Source organism: Pristiophorus japonicus, chromosome 6 (genome assembly GCF_044704955.1).
Source record: "Pristiophorus japonicus isolate sPriJap1 chromosome 6, sPriJap1.hap1, whole genome shotgun sequence".
In the NCBI taxonomy this organism is placed as follows: domain Eukaryota; kingdom Metazoa; phylum Chordata; class Chondrichthyes; family Pristiophoridae; genus Pristiophorus; species Pristiophorus japonicus.
Genome location: NC_091982.1, coordinates 191,914,174 through 191,932,454, shown reverse-complemented (window position 1 = coordinate 191,932,454; position 18,281 = coordinate 191,914,174). Strand labels below are relative to the sequence as shown.

General features: G+C 44.9%; 1 protein-coding gene across 2 annotated transcripts in view; it reads left to right on the top strand.

The window, feature by feature from the left end:
• The window catches only part of usp13 (ubiquitin specific peptidase 13), a 200,413-nt gene that overhangs the window by 5,798 nt on the left and 176,334 nt on the right, over positions 1-18,281 (top strand). For both annotated transcript variants that reach the window (XR_011593650.1, XM_070883495.1), the window contains exon 3: positions 16,527-16,584. Coding sequence is in view for 1 of the 2 variants with exons in the window: in XM_070883495.1 (XP_070739596.1) it covers positions 16,527-16,584 (58 nt within the window). In the remaining variant the exon portion in view is untranslated. The remainder of the gene's footprint in view (positions 1-16,526; positions 16,585-18,281) is intronic.

The following is an 18,281-nucleotide window of genomic DNA, read 5'->3' as shown; positions in this document are numbered from 1 at the left end:
TGACTATTAAAACAAGAAAGCTAGGTAAGCTTTTATAGGAATCAATTGCTCCGCAGCATTTTATAGCAATCAATGATAGCTTCCTGCAAATAGAGAATTGTGCAAAAACTCTTCACTCATCTCTTTTGCTTCCATATACATTTGAACAGAAGCATGGCAAATAAACAATCACAAAGGAGCACACAGTTTAAAAAATAGTGCTGATAGTAGCAGTTTTCAGACTGATACTTCTGTTTGGGATATGATTGAGTGTAATGGACTTCTGTTTGGGCTGTGAGTGAGTGAAATGGTTGCGCTGTGATTGGGTGAAATGGTTGGGCTGTGATTCTGTTTGGACTTTGTGTTTTCATTAAAAAAAAATTTTTTTTTTGTCATCTCATTCCATAATGTCTTAGCTCTCCAGCATTGCTGTCTATCATTTATTTCCTTCAGTCAGGAAAGAAAGAAGCGCTTTACAACCAATAAAGTACTTTTTGAAGTGTAGTCACTGTTATAATGTAAAAAATGCAGCAACCAATTTGTGCACAGCAAGGTCCCATCAATAGTAATGTGACAATAACCAGATAATCTGTATTTAGTGATGTTGGTTGAGGGATAAATATTGACCATGACGCTGAGGAAAACTCCACTGCTCTTTCTCGAATGGTGCGTTGGGCAAAGTTCCTGCTAAGTGGCTACGCAGCGGTCTGGAGGTCCTGTGCAGGTCACTCGCTGGTTTTTATATGGAAGAAACAAATTGGCTGCTGCAGCATGAGGGTCTTCAGTGATAAGGAGAGATTAAAAAAGTTAGCACTGTTCTCCTTGGAACAGAGAAGGTTAAGAGGTGACCTAATGAAGGTTTTCAAGGTGGTGGGAGATTTTGATAGAATAAATGGGGAAACAATATTCCCTCTGGCGAGTGGGTCAATAACTAGAGGTCATAGATTCAAAATCATTGGAAAAAGATCTGGGGGAGAGGGTGGGTGGGGGGGAAGAGAATCTTTTTCACTGAGTTGTCGGGATCGGGAATGCTCTAACTGAAAAGGTGATGGAATCATTTTAAAAGAGAGTGTTGGACAGGTACTTGACGAGGATGAACTTACAGGGTTATGGACAAAAAGCAGGGATGTGGGACTAAGCACGACTGTTCTTTCAAAGAGCCAGCACAGACATGTCAGGCCTCCTTCTGTGCTGTAAGTTTCTATGATTCTATGATTGAATCTTCCAGGAACTAATCATAGAAATTTACAAAACAAAAAGGTGGCCATTCGGCCCATCTATGTGCTGACTGAAAAAAAAGCCATCCAGCCTAATCCCACTTTCCAGCTCTCAGTCCGCAGTCCTGTAAGTTTACGGCACTTCAAGTGCATAGCCATGTACTTTTTAAATGCATTGAGGATTTCTGCCTCTATCGCTCTTTCAGGCAGTGAGTTCCAGACCCCCATCATCCTCTGGGTGAAAAAACTTCTCAACTCCCCTCGCTATCAACTCAATCTAGGCCCTTCATAATGTTATACACCTCAATTAAGTCTCCCTTCAGCCTCCACTGTTCCAAAGAAAACAATCCCAGCCTATCCAATCTTTCCTCATAGCTAAAATTCTCCAGTCCTGACAACATCCTTGTAAATCTCCTCTCTAACCTCGCTAGAGCAATCACATTTTTCCTGTAATGTGATGACCAGAACTGTACGCAGTACTCTAACTGTGGCCTAACTAGTGTTTTATACAGTTCAAGCATAACCTCCCTGCTCTTTTTTTATATTCTATACCTTGGCTAATTAAGGAAAGTATCCAGTATGCCCTCTTAACCATCTTATCTACCTGTCCTGCTACCTTCAGAAATCTCTGGACATGTACTCATCAGAATTAGGTTATGGCAGAAGATATAAGCACGTGGAGAACTGAGAGGCGAAGCTGAAGGGGAAAAACTATGGTGGAACAGTATGGTCCCAGATCAGAATAGAAGTGAAGCAACTTTATTTTTCCTGTTTCTTTATCGTATTCAGTTCTGGAGATAAAAGGCAGAATTCTGGCCTCATAGTAGGCAGTCATGGTTTCAGGGAGCGCAGGTCAGAGAATCTAGGCTAAATATAGCCTTATCACTAACCTTTGCCTCTTTATCATGGCTTCCCCTGGGAGCACAGAGGTACCCCTCTGATTTCATCATAGCTTCAAACGTCACTGCTGCAGTGAATTCAATTTCGCAGCAGAAGCTCAATTTTATACTTTATACCTATCATTTATTATATATACTAGTCAATCTTCTGTGCCATTACACATCAGGAGTTAAAAACAGTTGTAGTCTTCAGGTGAAATGACAGTCAATTTGCACAACAGCAAGGTCCTACAAAATGTTTTTGATGGTGTTGGTTGTGGGATAACATTTTGGCTAGGACATTGGTAGGACTTTCCGAATTGGACAATTACCAAGTGACAAGTTGACATAGTAGAATCCCATAATAAATGTGGACATGAAAAATTATTATGTTGACAAAGTGTGATTAAAATGCAATAAAAGGTAATTGAATGGAACAGACAAGAAATGTGCTTAACAAAACATAAGAACATAAGAACAGGAGTAGGCCATACGGCCCCTCGAGCCTGCTCTGCATTCAATAAGATCATGGTTGATCTCATCATGGACTCGGCTCCACATCCCCGCCCGTTCCCCATAACCCCTTATCCCCTTATAGTTTAAGAAACTGTCTATTTCTGTTTTAAATTTATTCAATGTCCCGGCTTCCACAGCTCTCTGAGGCAGCGATTTCCACAGATTTACAACCCTCTGAGAGAAGAAATTTCTCCTCATCTCTGTTTTAAATGGGCGGCCATTTATTCTAAGATCGTGCCTTCTAGTTCTACTCTCCCCCATCAGTGGAAACATCCTCTCTGCATCCACCTCGTCAAGCCCCCTCATAATCTTACAGGTTTCGATAAGATCACCTCTCATTCTTCTGAACTCCAATCTACTCAACCTCTCCTCATAAGTCAACCCCCTCATCCCCGGAATCAACCTAGTGAACCTTCTCTGAACTGCCTCCAAAGCAAGTATATCCTTTTTGTAAATATGGAAACCAAAACTGCGCGCAGTATTCCAGGTGTGGCCTCATCAATACCTTATATAGCTGTAGCGACTCTGCTTTTATACTCCATCCTCATTGCAATAAAGGCCAAGGTACCATTGGCCTTCCTGATCACTTGCTGTACCTGCATACTATCCTTTTGTGTTTCATGCACAAGTACCCCCAGGTCCCGCTGTACTGCGGCACTTTGGAATCTTTCTCCATTTAAATAATAACTTGCTGTTTGATTTTTTTCTGCCAAAGTGCATGACCTTACACTTCCTGACATTATACTCCATCTGCCAAATTTTGCCCACTCACTTAGACTGTCTATGTTCTTTTGCAGATTTTGTGTGTCCTCCTCACACATTGCTTTTCCTCCCATCTTTGTATCGTCAGCAAACTTGGCTACATTACACTCAGTCCCTTCTTCCAAGTCGTTAATGTAGATTGTAAATAGTTGGGGTCCCAGCACTGATCCCTGCAGCACCCCACTAGTTACTGTTTGCCAACCAGTGAATGAATCATTTATCCCGACTCTCTGTTTTCTGTTAGTTAGCCTATCCTCTATCCATGCTAATATATTACCCCCAACACCGTGGACTTTTATCTTGTGCAGTAATCTTTTATTTGGCTCCTTGTCAAATGCCTTCTGGAAATCCAAATACATCACATCCACTGGTTCCCCTTTATCCACCATGTTCATTACATCCTCAACGAACTCCAGCAAATTTGTCAAACATGACTTCCCCTTCATAAATGCGTGCTGACTCTGCCTGACCGAATTTTGCTTTTCCAAATGTCCTGCTACTGCTTCTTTAATAATGGACTCCAACATTTTCCCAACCACAGATGTTAGGCTAACTGGTCTATAATTTCCTGATTTTTGTCTGCCTCTATTTTAAATAGGGGCATTATGTTTGCAGTTTTCCAATCTGCTGGGACCACCCCAGAATTCAGCGAATTTTGGTAAATTACAACCAATGCATCCACAATCCCCGCCGTTACTTCTCAAGACCGTAGGATGCAAGCCATCAGGTCCAAGAGATTTATCTGCTTTAATCCCATTATCTTACTGAGTACCACCTCCTTAGTGATTGTGATTGTGTTAAGTTCCTCCCCCCCCACCCATAGCCTGTTGACTATCCACTGTCGGAATATTGTTAGTGTCCTCTACCATAAAGACAGATACAAAATATTTGTTCAGAGTTTTTGCCATCTCCATGTTTCCCATTACTAATTCCCCAGTCTCGTCCTCTAAGGGACCAACATTTACTTTAGACACTCTTTTCCTTTTTATATACATATAGAAACTCTTGCGATTTGATTTTATATTTTGTGCTAGTTTACTTTCATAGTCTATCTTCCCTTTCTTAATCATTTTTTTCATTCGTTCTTTGCTGGCTTTTAAAAGCTTCCCAGTCTTCTGCCCGCCCACAAGTTTTGGCCACATTGTATGCCCTTGTTTTTAATTGGATACCGTCCTTTATTTCTTTAGTTAGCCACGGCTGGCTATCTTTTCTCTTACACCCTTTCCTCCTCACTGGTGTATATTTTTCTTGAGAGTTGTGAAATATCTCCTTAAATGTACACCACTGTTCATCAACCGTCCTGCACTTTAATCTATTTTCCTAGTCCACTTTATCCAACTCTGCCCTCATACCTTCATAGTCTCCTTTATTTAAGCTTAGTACGCTGGTTAGAGATCCAACTTTCTTGCCCTCCATCTGGATTTGAAATTCAATCATGCTATGATCACTCATTCTGAGGGGATCCTTTACTAGGAGATTGTTTGTTAATCCTGTCTTATTATACAGGACCAGATCTAAGATAGCCTGCCCCCTGGTTGATTCCGTCACATACTGCTCATGGAACCCGTCCCTTACGCACTCTATGAACTCTTCCTCAAGGCTACCCTGACCAATTTGATTTGTCTCCATCAATATGGAGGTTAAAATCACCCATAATTATTGCTGTTCCGTTTTTACAAGCCTCCACTATTTCCTGATTTATGCTCCGACCAACAGAGTTGCTATTCTGAGGGGACCTATATACTATGCCCACCAGTGACTTTTGTTATATATATGCAGACTATAGATATACTCTCTGTGTCGTCACTGTATAGTTGCATACGATGGCATCTTGTTTACCTGATGTACTATCCATAAGGTTTACACTGTGTATATACATGCTGACACCACTAGAGGGTGCAACTGGTGGAGACCAGGGTTTCCTGCCCTGGTGGCAGGGGCTGGAAACAGGGTAGCCACCATGCGGCTGCCTCACTCTGGAGTTACGAATAAAGGACCAAGGTGACTACAGTTTGAGTGCAACACATTGCCTCATGGAGTCATTCATAGGTACATTACAGACATAATAACTGGCGACGAGAATACGGACTTTCACGCGATTATGGCTACCTTTGGCACACTCAAATACTTTGCAGAGGGTGTTGATTGGGATCCTTTTACAGAAAGGCTCGAGCTATATTTCGTGGCAAACGACTTGGCAGGGGTGACGAACACATTGGCTTGAGAAGCGCAAGGCTATACTGCTGACCAGTTGTGGGCCCGAGGTCTACCGCCTCGTCAGGGACTTGCTGGCACCCACGAAGGCCAAGGGTAAGACATACGATGAGCTGACTGAGCTAATTCGCGACCAACTAAAACCAAAAGAGATCAACCTCACGGCCAGGCACAGATTTTACACTCACCGCAGACCCGAGGGCCAGGAGTTTGCAAAATATGCTGCTGACCTCAGGAGACTTGCGGCACTGTGTGATTTTTGGCACGCACTTTAACGAAGCATTGCGAGACATCTTCGTTATAGGAATTGGCCACGAGGGCCTCCTTCACAAGCTATTATCTGCCGACACCACAGTCAACCTGCAGAAGGCCATCAGCATCAGTCAGGTGTTCATGACTTCGACCTGCAGCACGAAGCAAATTATTCATCCTGTAGACTCAAACCCGGCAAGTACTGTACACAGAATGGTGCCTTTCACAGGCAAGACTGTAGAACATGACTCTGCCCAGGGCAGAGAGCACAGTCCTCAGGGTTCCAGAACTCAGAGTCTGCTGAGGGGTGCTAATCGAGTAGCACCATGCTGGCGTTGCGGAGGAAACCATAGGGCTCACCAGTGTTAGTTTGCTGAGCACATATGCAAAGCCTGTAACATGAAGGGCCACCTCCAGCGTATGTGCAAAATCCAGCGGGGAATATGATGATTTGGCCAGAGAGCAGCTCAGCCCCAAGAAGAAGTGTATGGAGTGTATAGCTGCGCCACTGATTGTCCTCCACTGAAGATGGAAGTCGAGATAAACGGCGTTTCAGTCTTCATAGAAGTGGACACGGGAGCGACTCAGTCAGTGATGAGCCAGGATGCCTTTGAGAGGCTATGGAACGAAAAACAACCCGAGCTGATACCAGTACAGAAAAAGTTGCGCGCCTACACTAAGGAGCTGATCACAGTCCATGGTAGTGTGGATGTAAGTGTAATCCATAATGGCGTGGTGCACAAGTTATCTCTGTGGATTGTTGCAGATGATGGTCCAACGCTACTCGGAAGATGGTGGATGGGGACGATCCGGTGGAAATGGGAAGACCTCTTCACTCCAGCAATCGATGTCCCCCATGCTCAGAGGCAGAACAAAACCTCACCTTCGCTTGGGCCAGGCACCAGATAAAAAACCAGCGCAGCACCTGAGGCACAGATCGTCCATCATGACTGTGTGGCAATGATCCGACTGGAACGACCTAAAAGTACCTTCCCAGCTCCAGTGGCAGGACTCTTGGGGAGGAAGATCGAATTCACAGGCATTCTTCCAGCTTTTGTGGCAGAATCGCAGGAGAAAAGGATCAAGGCAGTCGACCTCGAGGACAGAGGCAAGATGGCGTCCCTGCTGCAGCGAGGTGCAGCGTGGCGTGGCAGGGTTCTCTTAAAGGAGACCTGCAACCAACTGAACTTAAAGAGACATTGTATGCATGGCAATCAATGTAACGAACCGATTAAGAATGTAAAGAACAAAATGTTGTGAGATGTCGGGAATGGAGTGTCCCCAAAATTAGAAAGCGAGCAAATTCGGGAGGGTAAAGGCACTGATGCTGATACCCTGCCCCAGGTCTATCCCACGCTGCAGGTACCTGATGACACTATTCGCCACGGACCTGGAAACTAAAACAGCGCCAATGCGCGCAGTCGGCCGCCGTTGCCCACCACCCGGATGGAGATGGCGCAGTCCCCAGACCCAGTCGCTACCTCGGCCATGTCCAGGAGCGAAAGGTCAGAACAACTAGTTCCCCAAATGGGACCTGGAACAGCCAGGTTACCAATACCGTAAGAGAAGATTCTGCAGACCTCAAAGGAGGACAGGGAGGTCACACACATCTGTGGCTTTGCCCACCACTAGGCAACAGCAAAGGCCCAAAGTCCTGGCATGGTCAGCGAACCAAACCCACCCCGCTAGCAGGGGGCGAAGTGCCGCCATTAGACGACTAGAACCCTGACCGGTTGCTCTGGAACTAGTGTCCTCGCATACCTGTACTGCTACCTCAGGACTGACAATGACTGAACCATGAATGCCATGTGGCTGCCTCACTCTGGAGTTATGAATAAAGGATCAAGGTCACTACAGTTTGAGTACAACACATTGCCTCGTGGAGTCATTCATAGGTACATTACAGACATAATAACTTTTTCCCCTTATTGTTCCTTATTTCCACTCAAACTGTTTCAACCCCCTTATCATTTGAGCCAATATTGTTTCTTACTATTGCAGTGATTTCATCCTTTATCACTAGAGCTACCCCACCTCCTTTTCCTTTCTGACTGTCCTTCCAGATTGTCAAGTACCCCTGAATATTTAATTCCCAGTCCTGGTCACCTTGCACCCACGTCTAAGTAATGGCTATCAGATCATAGCCATTTGTCTCAATTTGTGCCGTCAACTCATCTATTTTGTTACAAATGCTACGTGCGTTTAGACAAAGTACCTTTTAAATTTGGTTTTTTACCCTTTTTTCCTGCTTGTTTCCTCTCTCCTTCAAACTCACCTTTATTTTTGCTTTCTAATTCCAGCTTTACTCCCCTTCCTACTGAATCTATTTTCAGGTTCCCATCCCCGACAAGCTAGTTTAAACCCTCCCCAACAGCACTAGCAAACCCTCCCATGAGGATATTGGTCCCGGCTCTGTTGAGATGTAACCCGTCCGGCTTGTACAGGTCCCACCTCCCCCAGGAGCGGTCCCGATGCTTCCGGAAACAAAAGCTCTCCCGCCTGCACCATCTCTCCAGCTACGTATTCATCTGCTTTATCCTCCTATTTCTGTACTCACTAGCTCGTGGCACTGGGAGTAATCCGGAGATTACTACCTTTTGAGGTCCTGCTTTTTAATCTCTCTCCTAGCTCCCTAAACTCCGCCTGCAGGACCTCATCCCTCATCCTACCTATGTCGTTGGTACTGATGTGGACCATGACCTCTGGCTGTTCACACACACACCCCGCCACCCTCCCCCAGAATGCCCTGCAGCCGCTTAGTGACATCCTTGACCCTGGTACCAGGGAGGCAACATACCATCTTGGAATCACGTCTGCGGCCGCAGAAACGCCTGCCTGCTCCCCTGACTATTGAATCCCCTACTATAGCTCTTCCATTCTTCTTCCTCCTCCGCCCCTCCGTGCAGCTGAGCCACCCGTGGTGCCGTGGACTTGTCTCTGGCTGCACTCCCCAGAGCCACCATTGCCCTCACCGGTATTCAGAACAGAGTACCAGTTGGAGAGCGAGATGGACTTGGGGGACTCCTGCACTACCTGCCTAGTCCTCCTCTTCTGTCTGACTATCAGCCACTCCCTCTCTACCTGCACACTCTTAAGCTGCGGGGTGACCGCCTCTAGAAACGTGCTATCCACATTACTCTCAGTCTCACGGATGCACCGCAGTGACCCCAGCTGTCGCTCAAGCTCCAAAACACGGACCTTGAGTTGGTGCAGCTGGAGACGCCTCCTGCACACATGGTCGCCCCGGCTGCGCGAAGCATCCAGGATTTCCCGAAGCATCCAGGACTTCCCAAAGCATCCAGGACTTCCCACATGCCACAGGATGTGCAATCCACGGGACTGAGCTGCCCTGCCATCCCTCTAGTTATACTTGCAACTATCGAGTAGAACCAAACTTTAAATTTTAGCACAACACACCCATCCACTACTCAGCAAACAGCTGATTTAATTATCTAGCTCTCCTTAGATAATAAAAATCACATATATTTACTTGTAGTTCTTACTTAGAGCAATGCCAAAGGTTTCCTTCTGAAAAGAAAAAGAAAAATACTCACCAATCCACCGGCCAATCACTTACCTGCTTGGCTGTGGCATCACACTTTGATTTCGATTTAAAAAAAAAAACATTTTGTCCATGCACCAGCCGGCTCCTCCCGATTCTCAGGCCCCTTTATCTGGGCCTGGAACTCGCGCTCCCGCTCCTGTGGCTCCTCCCGATCCTCGGGCCCCTTTATCTGGGCCTGGAACTCCCGCTCCCGCTCCTATGGCTCCTCCCGACTCTCACGTCCCTTTATCTGGGCCTGGAACTCCCGCTCCCGCTATATGTGATTAATTGTGAAGAGGATTGTCTGTCTTAAGGAAGGGATAGACAGGTTGGTAGATTGGACAGATAGAAGTTAGTCAAAATTGAATGTGGAGAAATGTGAGATGAAACATTTTGGGAGGAAGAAAAAGGAGGACAAATTAACATTAAATTGAAACACTTGAAATTAGTGGGAGAGCAGGGAGACTTCAAGGTTCAGATACATCGATCTTTAAAATGGGCCAACAAGTTGATAAAGCTGTTGCTTTAAAAAACAAAATTGAATCCTAGGTATTAAGGGTAGGGCATAGGGTACAAAAGCAACGAGGTAATAGTAAACATATACAAGTGATCACTTGGGTTGGAGTTGGATTGATAACTTGTCCAGTTTGGTGCACCTTACTTTAGGAAGGATGTGAAGGTCATGAAGATGAGGCATAAGAGATTCAATAAGACACCAGGGATGAGAAGCTTTAGTTAAGAGGAGAGACTAAAAAAACTCCGGCTATTCTCATTGGAACCGAGAAGGTTAAGTGGTCTGAAAGAAGTGTTCAGAATTATGAAGGGTTTTGATAGGGGAAGTATCTTTTTAGTGGTCAGTAAACTTGCAACTATAATAAAGAATGAAGGGAAAGGACAGGGACATTTTTTTTACATTGGGTTTTTAGGATGTGGTATGCCCTACCAGAGACAATGGTAGAAGCAGAATTAATAATAGCCTTTAAAAGGGAAGAAGGATGACTATTTGAATCAGAAAACTTGGTAAGAACATAAGAATTAGGAACAGGAGGAGGCCATCTAGCCCCTCGAGCCTGCTCCGCCATTCAATAAGATCATGGCTGATCTGGCCGTGGACTCGGCTCCACTTACCTTCCCGCTCCCCATAACCCTCAATTCCCTTATTGGTTAAAAATCTATCTATCTGTGATTTGAATACATTCAATGAGCTAGCCTCAACTGCTTCCTTGAGCAGAGAATTCCACAGATTCACAACCCTCTGGGAGAAGAAATTCCTTCTCAACTTGGTTTTAAATTGACTCCCCCTGTATTTTGAGGCTGTGCCCCCTAGTTCTAGTCTCCCCGAAACAACCTCTCTGCCTCTATCTTGTCGATCCCTTTCATTATTTTAAATGTTTCTATAAGATCACCCCTCATCCTTCTGAACTCCAACGAGTAAAGACCCAGTCTACTCAATCTATCATCATAAGGTAACCCCCTCATCTCTGGAATCAGCCTAGTGAATCGTCTCTGTACCCCCTCCAAAGCTAGTATATCCTTCCTTAAGTAAGGTGAGCAAAATTGCATGCAGTACTCCAGGTGCGGCCTCACCAATACCCTGTACAGTTGCAGCAGGACCTCCCTGCTTTTGTACTCCATCCCTCTCGCAATGAAGGCCAACATTCCATTCGGCTTCCTGATTACTTGCTGCACCTGCAAACTAACTTTTGGGGATTCATGCACAAGGAACTCAAAAGAGTTTCAAATATCTCAAAAGAGTTTCATGCACAAGGACCCCCAGGTCACTCTGCACCGCAGCATGTTGTAATTTCTCCCCATTCAAATAATATTCCCTTTTACTGTTTTTTTTTCCAAGGTGGATGACCTCACATTTTCCGACATTGTATTCCATCTGCCAAACCTTAGCCTATTTGCTTAACCTATCTACATCTCTTTGCAGCCTCTCTCTGTCGCTACAGAACCTGCTTTCCCACTAATCTTTGTGTCATCTGCAAATTTTGTTACACTACACTCTGTCCCCTCTTCCAGGTCATCTATGTATATTGTAAACAGTTGTGGTCCCAGCACCGATCCCTGTGGCACACCACTAACCACCGATTTCCAACCTGAAAAGGACCCATTTATCCCGACTCTCTGCTTTCTGTTAGCCAGCCAATTCTCTATCCATGCTAATACATTTCCTCTGACTCCGCGTACCTTTATCTTCTGCGGTAACTTTTTGTGTGGCACCTTATCGAATGCCTTTTGGAAATCTAAATACACCACATCCATGGGTACACCTCTATTCACCATGTTCGTTATATCCTCAAAGAATTCCAGTAAATTAGTTAAACATGATTTCCTCTTCATGAATCCATGTTGCGTCTGCTTGATTGCACTATTCCTATCTAGATGTCCCGCTATTTCTTCCTTAATGATAGCTTCAAGCATTTTCCCCACTACAGATGTTAAACTAACCGGCCTATAGTTACCTGCCTTTTGTCTTCCCCCTTTTTTAAACAGAGGTGTTACATTAGCTGCTTTCCAATCCACTGGTACCTCCCCAGAGTCCAGAGAATTTTGGTAGATTACAACGAATGCATCTGCTATAACTTCCGCCATCTCTTTTAATACCCTGGGATGCATTTCATCAGGACCAGGGGACTTGTCTACCTTGAGTCCCATTAGCTTGTACAGCACTACCTCCCTAGTGATTGTCTCAAGGTCCTCCCTTCCCACATTCCCGTGACCAGCAATCTTTGGCATGGTTTTTGTGTCTTCCACTGTGAAGACCGAAGCAAAATAATTGTTTAAGGTCTCAGCCATTTCCACATTTCCCATTGTTAAATCCCCCTTCTCATCTTCTAAGGGAGCAACATTTACTTTAGTCACTCTTTTCCGTTTAATATATCGGTAAAAGCTTTTAGTATCTGTTTTTATGTTTTGCGTAAGTTTACTTTCGTAATCTATCTTTCCTTTCTTTATTGCTTTCTTAGTCATTCTTTGCTGTCATTTAAAATTTTCCCAATCTTCTAGTTTCTCACTAACCTTGGCCACCTGATATGCATTGGTTTTTAATTTGATACTCTCCTTTATTTCCTTGGTTATCCACGGCTGGTTATCCCTTCTCTTACCGCCCTTTTTCACTGGAATATATTTTTGTTGAGCACTATGAAAGAGCTCCTTAAAAGTCCTCCAGTGATCCTCAATTGTGCCACCGTTTAGTCTGTGTTTCCAGTCTACTTTAGCCAACTCTGCTCTCATCCCACTGTAGTTCCCTTTGTTTAAGCATAGTACGCTCGTTTGAGACACTACTTCCTCACCCTCAGTCTGTATTATAAATTCAACCATACTGTGATCACTCATTCCGAGAGGATCTTTTACTAGGAGATCATTTATTATTCCTGTCTCATTACACAGGACCAGATCTAAGATAGCTTGCTCCTTTGTAGCTTCTGTAACATACTGTTTTAAGAAACAATTCCGTATGCACTCTATGAATTCCTCCTCCAGGCTACCCCGTGCGATTTGATTTGACCAATCGATATGTAGGTTAAAATCCCCCATGATTACTGCCGTTCCTTTTTCACATGCCTCCATTATTCCCTTTATTATTGCCCGCCCCACCGTGAAGTTATTATTTGGGGGCCTATAAACTACGTCCACCAGTGACTTTTTCCCCTTATTATCTTTAATCTCCACCCACAATGATTCAACATTTTGTTCACTAGAGCCAATATCATCTCTCACAACTGCCCTGATAAGGGCAGGGGGGAATAAGACCTTTTCAGGGAACCGCCACATGTGTGATGTGCTGATTGGCCATCTCCTGTGTTGTAAAAGTCTGTGATTCTACAGCAGGTCACGTGTGGACTATTATTAGCGAAGCTAACATTATTTATCTCTAATAGCACTTTCTGTAACCTTCTGATACGAGGACCCATTCAAGTCTAGGATACTTTCTAATATGTCCACCTCTAGTTGCCCTGAGTAAGTGGTGCTGGGCCACTTTCTTGATCCACGGTAGTTTGATACAATTGAATGGCTTGCGAGGCTACTTCAGAGGTCAGTTTAGGATCAACCATATTGGTTTCTCTGATAGCCTGGCGCTACTCAGGGATACGATCGCCTACGTGCGGGACAGAAGGGTGGACACCTGTTTAATCAGCCTGGACCAGGAGAAGGCCTTTGACAGATATCGCACACGTACCTGATGGACGTACTCTCCAAGACGGGGTTTGGGGAGAGTATCCGCAATTGGGTCCAACTGCTCTACACAGACATCAGTAGCACAGTTCTAATCAACGGGTGGGAAACTGAAAGCTTTCCAATCGGGTCTGGAGTCAGGCAAGGCTGTCCCCTCTCCTCTGTCTTGTTTGTGTGCTGAATCGAGCCCTTTGCCGGAGGGATGCGAGCATTAGAGGGTTGACGATCCAGGCAGCGGAGGCGCTCCGGTCAAGACCTCCCTGTACATGGATGACATCATCTTTTGCTCGGATCCGCAGTCGGTCTGCAGATTGCTCACAATCTGCGACCAGTTTGAACTGGCCTCGGGAGCGAAGCTCAATCGCAGCAAAAGCGAGGTCATGTTCTTTGGCAACTGGGCCGACTGATCCTTTATTCCCTTCACCATTAAGCCAGATTACCTGAAGGTGTTGGGAATATGTTTGGAGCGGACGGGGTGTGCGGCAAAAACTGGGAAGAGCGTATCGCCAAAGTGAAACAAAAACTGGGATGGTGGAAGCTGCGCTCCCTCTCCATCACAGGAAAGAACCTGGTCATCAGGAGTGAGGTGCTCTCTGTGTTGTTGTACGTGGCGCAGGTCTGGCCCATCTCACGCTCTTGTGCTGCGGCAGTCACCCGGGCCGTCTTCCACTTTGTCCGGAGGTCCAAAATGGACCATGTCCGCAGAGACACGATGTACAAATCTTTGGACAGTGGAGGAAAGGATGTTCCGAATGTGGCCCTCATCCTGATGGCCACCTTTGTGTGCGGCTGCATCAAGCTATGCACAGAGTCCCGGTACGCAAACACCAAGTGTCACTATGTGCTGAGGTTCTACCTGTCCCCAGTGTTGCAAAAGATGGGTCTGGCCGTGCTGCCGCAAAACGCCCCCACCAGTTGCACCATGCCTGTCCACCTGTCCTTCGTGGAAAAGTTTTTCAGAAAAAACCCCTTTGACCACAAGGCCATAAAGTAAGGTCCTGGGCGCCCTACGAAAGAAGGAGGGTGGACCCTGTCGGGTGGTTCCCCGAGCAGACTGTCGAATTCGTCTGGCAGAACGTCTCATCGCCAGAGCTTTCACACAAGCACCAAGACGTAGCTTGGTTGGCGGTGAGGAGTGCCCTACCCGTCAGATCCTTCAGAGACATGGCACTCTGCCCCCGAGTTGGCTGTGGTGCGGACGAGACTGTCATCCATCTCCTTCGGGATTGCCCCTTTGCAAGCAGGTCTGGAAAGAGATGCAGTGGTTGCTGTCGAGGTTCATCCCAAGCAGCTCCGTAACACAGGACTCTCTGCTCTATGGGCTGTTCCCAGGGACACACACCGAGACAGACATCATCTGCTGCTGGAGGGCCATCAACTCGGTGAAAGACGCACTTTGGTCTTGCCGAAACTTGCTGGTCTTCCAGAGCAAGGAGATGTCCATGTCTGCGTGTTGCAGACTGGCGCAATCCAAGATCCAGGAGTACGTGCTGAGGGACGCACTAAAAATTGGTGCAGCCGCCGCAAAGGCACGATGGGGAAGAGCCACAGTTTAAAGCCCTTCCGCCATGGTAAACCCAGGGGCTGGAATCAGTATAAAACTCCCCTCGGGCTGTACTTGTAAACTTTTTGTATACATAGAGCACCATGATCTGAAAAAACCTATGTAGTGCCATGTATAATGCAAGTTCTGTTTAGTAATGTATGTTGCAAAGAAATGTAACTGTACCCTCACCCATTCCGTGTCCCGTATAGTGCCACTAGTAAAGTAATTTGATGACTGTATTACAATATATCCTGGATTGTACTGAAATGTACCTCGAAATGTAAAGCAAGCAAATGTATTGAACGGAACTGCCGTTGGCATCCAAATGGAATTGCTGACCGCATCCAAATGTACTGAACTGCCTTCCAATGTATTGTGCAAATTTTTATATGAATAAAGTATATTTTGAAATTTAAAAAAATCAACCATATTGGTGTTTGACTGGAGTCATAGGCCAGAATGGGAGGGGACAGCAGGTTTCTTTTCCTAAAGGATATTACTGAACCAATTGGGTTTTTACAACAATCCAACAGCTTCATGGTCACTTTTACTGGTGTAAGGTTTTTATTTCCAGATTTAAAAAAAAACTGCATTCAAATTCTTAAACTGCCATGGTGGGATTTGAATTTGTGTTCTACTGAATTATTAGTCGAGACCTCTGGATTACTAGTCCAGCAATATGACAACGATACTACCGTGCCCTCTGTCTGAAAAAAAACCATGAATTCAAGTCTCTGCCTTCTAAAACAAGGATAAATATCTTAACAGAAATATTCATGAAGCCATTTTAATCACTCAAAAATCAATTGCCTGTGCTTGATTTGCTGTTTTCTTATGTTTTTATTTTCTGGAGAGTTCCTCATAGTTTATCAATCTGATTTCCTTCTGCTTGATTCTTATGCCCTGTATCTGTTGCTGTTTCATGTGCAAGTATGACACCCATTAGTACAGTGTGTCACCAGGCACGGTGCCTGAAGCAAGGCCTTCACATGTGATGGACAAACGTGTCAGATGAGATAAATATATGCAAAATATTTGTGAAGTTTTCCTACCTCATTAATATAAAGATTCTCTTTGTAACATGCCCTCGCCACAATAAACATGCAGTATTACAAAGTTCTGCAGTGCTATAAGGCTAAGAATTCTTACAGGTGAATACAAAAGTATAGTGAATGGTTGCCAACGTTATTCAATTCCAGAAATGTGTCTGACATGACCACTGTAATTCTCCGAGATTTGTGTTGCCACGGTCTAGAAAAATACTCAACAAACATTAGAGCCTTATTAAATATTAAAACTAGATGCATTCAGTTTTAATTGACTGCCTTTTGTTGCAGCTGGAATGTTAAATACTGAAAAGGAAAAAATTACAAACATCTTTGTGAAAGTTGACTTGAACCTAACGACAAGCGTTTTTCTTGATTTCAAAATTGCAGAAGACCACGGGAGCTTCTGGTGGAGCACTACCCAAGAGATCTCCTGGGGTTTTTCTTGGTAAGTTGCACACATTAGTATATCACCAGGTATGATGTTTGAAGCAAGCCCTTCAAGTGAAAGTAACTCCATTGATTGGTGCACTGTCATACAGATTATTGATCTAAATAGCATTTGAACACACGCAGCTTTTGCAATTTTTATTTTGAATTTGAGTTTGATCTTTCCTTACACCCCTCCCGATCTTTTAGATTCTCCCCATGCCATGCATACAGTTCCCAGGCCTCTGGTCATGCTGATCTTTAAACCATCCATTAGGAAGAGAAGGTCAGGCGATCAGCAGATTTTTTTTCTCCTGCCGTCCCACAATAAGGAAGTAGTTGGACCCTCTATTAGTACATTTGCAGACACAGACCCATTGTAGAGCCCTGAGCGAGTTGATTTTTCTTTTCAATTCTCAAATTATCCACCTCCGAGATTGCACATATTCCAATAGCGTCCACAGATGAGCTAAAATAAATGAGGCAAAATACAAACTTTTGATAGCATCTCAAAGGGGTCGTGTCTCCATGGGAAAAACATTTACTCACTTTGATGGGAAAGAGTCATCATCATTATAAGGTTATTGCAGCAAAAGGAATTGATGTGTTCTGACAAGATTCATGTAATTGTGGCATAACCAAAAATAATGTGTTTGGCAAATCTTTTCTTACCAACTTTGTCCCACATAAAATAAATTTCTAAGAAAACGGGCAACAGCATGCATCTTTGATCCCCTATTTTAGCAAAACCATTATACGTTCTCATCCAAGTCAAGACCTTTTGATATGCCTTCCATCTTTGCTTCCTCATGTCCAAGGAATGCAGACTTGAGCATATTTGATATGTCCTTATTATACAGTATAAATGCACACGAGGCCCATACTTGAGAGGTCACTCTGTGACCAGTTACCTTTATTACCAAGACCTCAAGCTGTACAACTTAGGTCAGTTTATACATCGGTTACAATGATAGTTAAATACATGACATCACCTCCCCCGCCCCCGCCCCCCCCCCACCCCCAAAGTCTTATTGGGATCACAGGTTAAGTCTCTCTGGTGGTTTACGCTCCCTTGTAGAGCGCCTGAGTTGGGCTCCGGTTGTTGGGCGCTGGCCTGAGTGTCTGCTGTTTGCGGTGCCTCAGGCCTGTCCGGACTGCCCACAGTGACTGAGCTCTCCTCTACTTGGTTCTGGTGTTCGGTCACCTGTGGTGGAGTAAACTCTACATTGTGTTCTTCCTCTGCTTCCTCTATGGGGTTGCTGAACCTCCTTTTAGTTTGATCCACATGTTTGCGGCAGATTTGTCCATTGGTAAGTTTAACTACCAAAGCCCTATTCCCCACTTTGGCAATCACAGTGCCTGCAAGCCATTCGGACCCTGCAGCGTAATTAAGGACAAAAACTGGGTCATTGACATGAATACATCGCACCCTCACATTCCTGTCATAGTAGTCACATTGTGACTGATACCTGCTCTCAACAATTTCTTTCATAGTAGGGTGCATAAGAGAGAACCTGGTTTTGAGCGTTCTTTTCATTAGCAGCTCTGCGGGTGGAATCCCTGTGAGTGAGTGTGGTCGGGATCTATTGGCCAACAGGAGGCGTGATAAGCAGCTTTTTAGGGAACCCCCTTGGATTCTGAGCAACCCCTGTTTGATTATCTGCACCGCTCGTTCCGCCTGGCCGTTTGAGGCCGGCTTGAACGGTGCCATTCTGA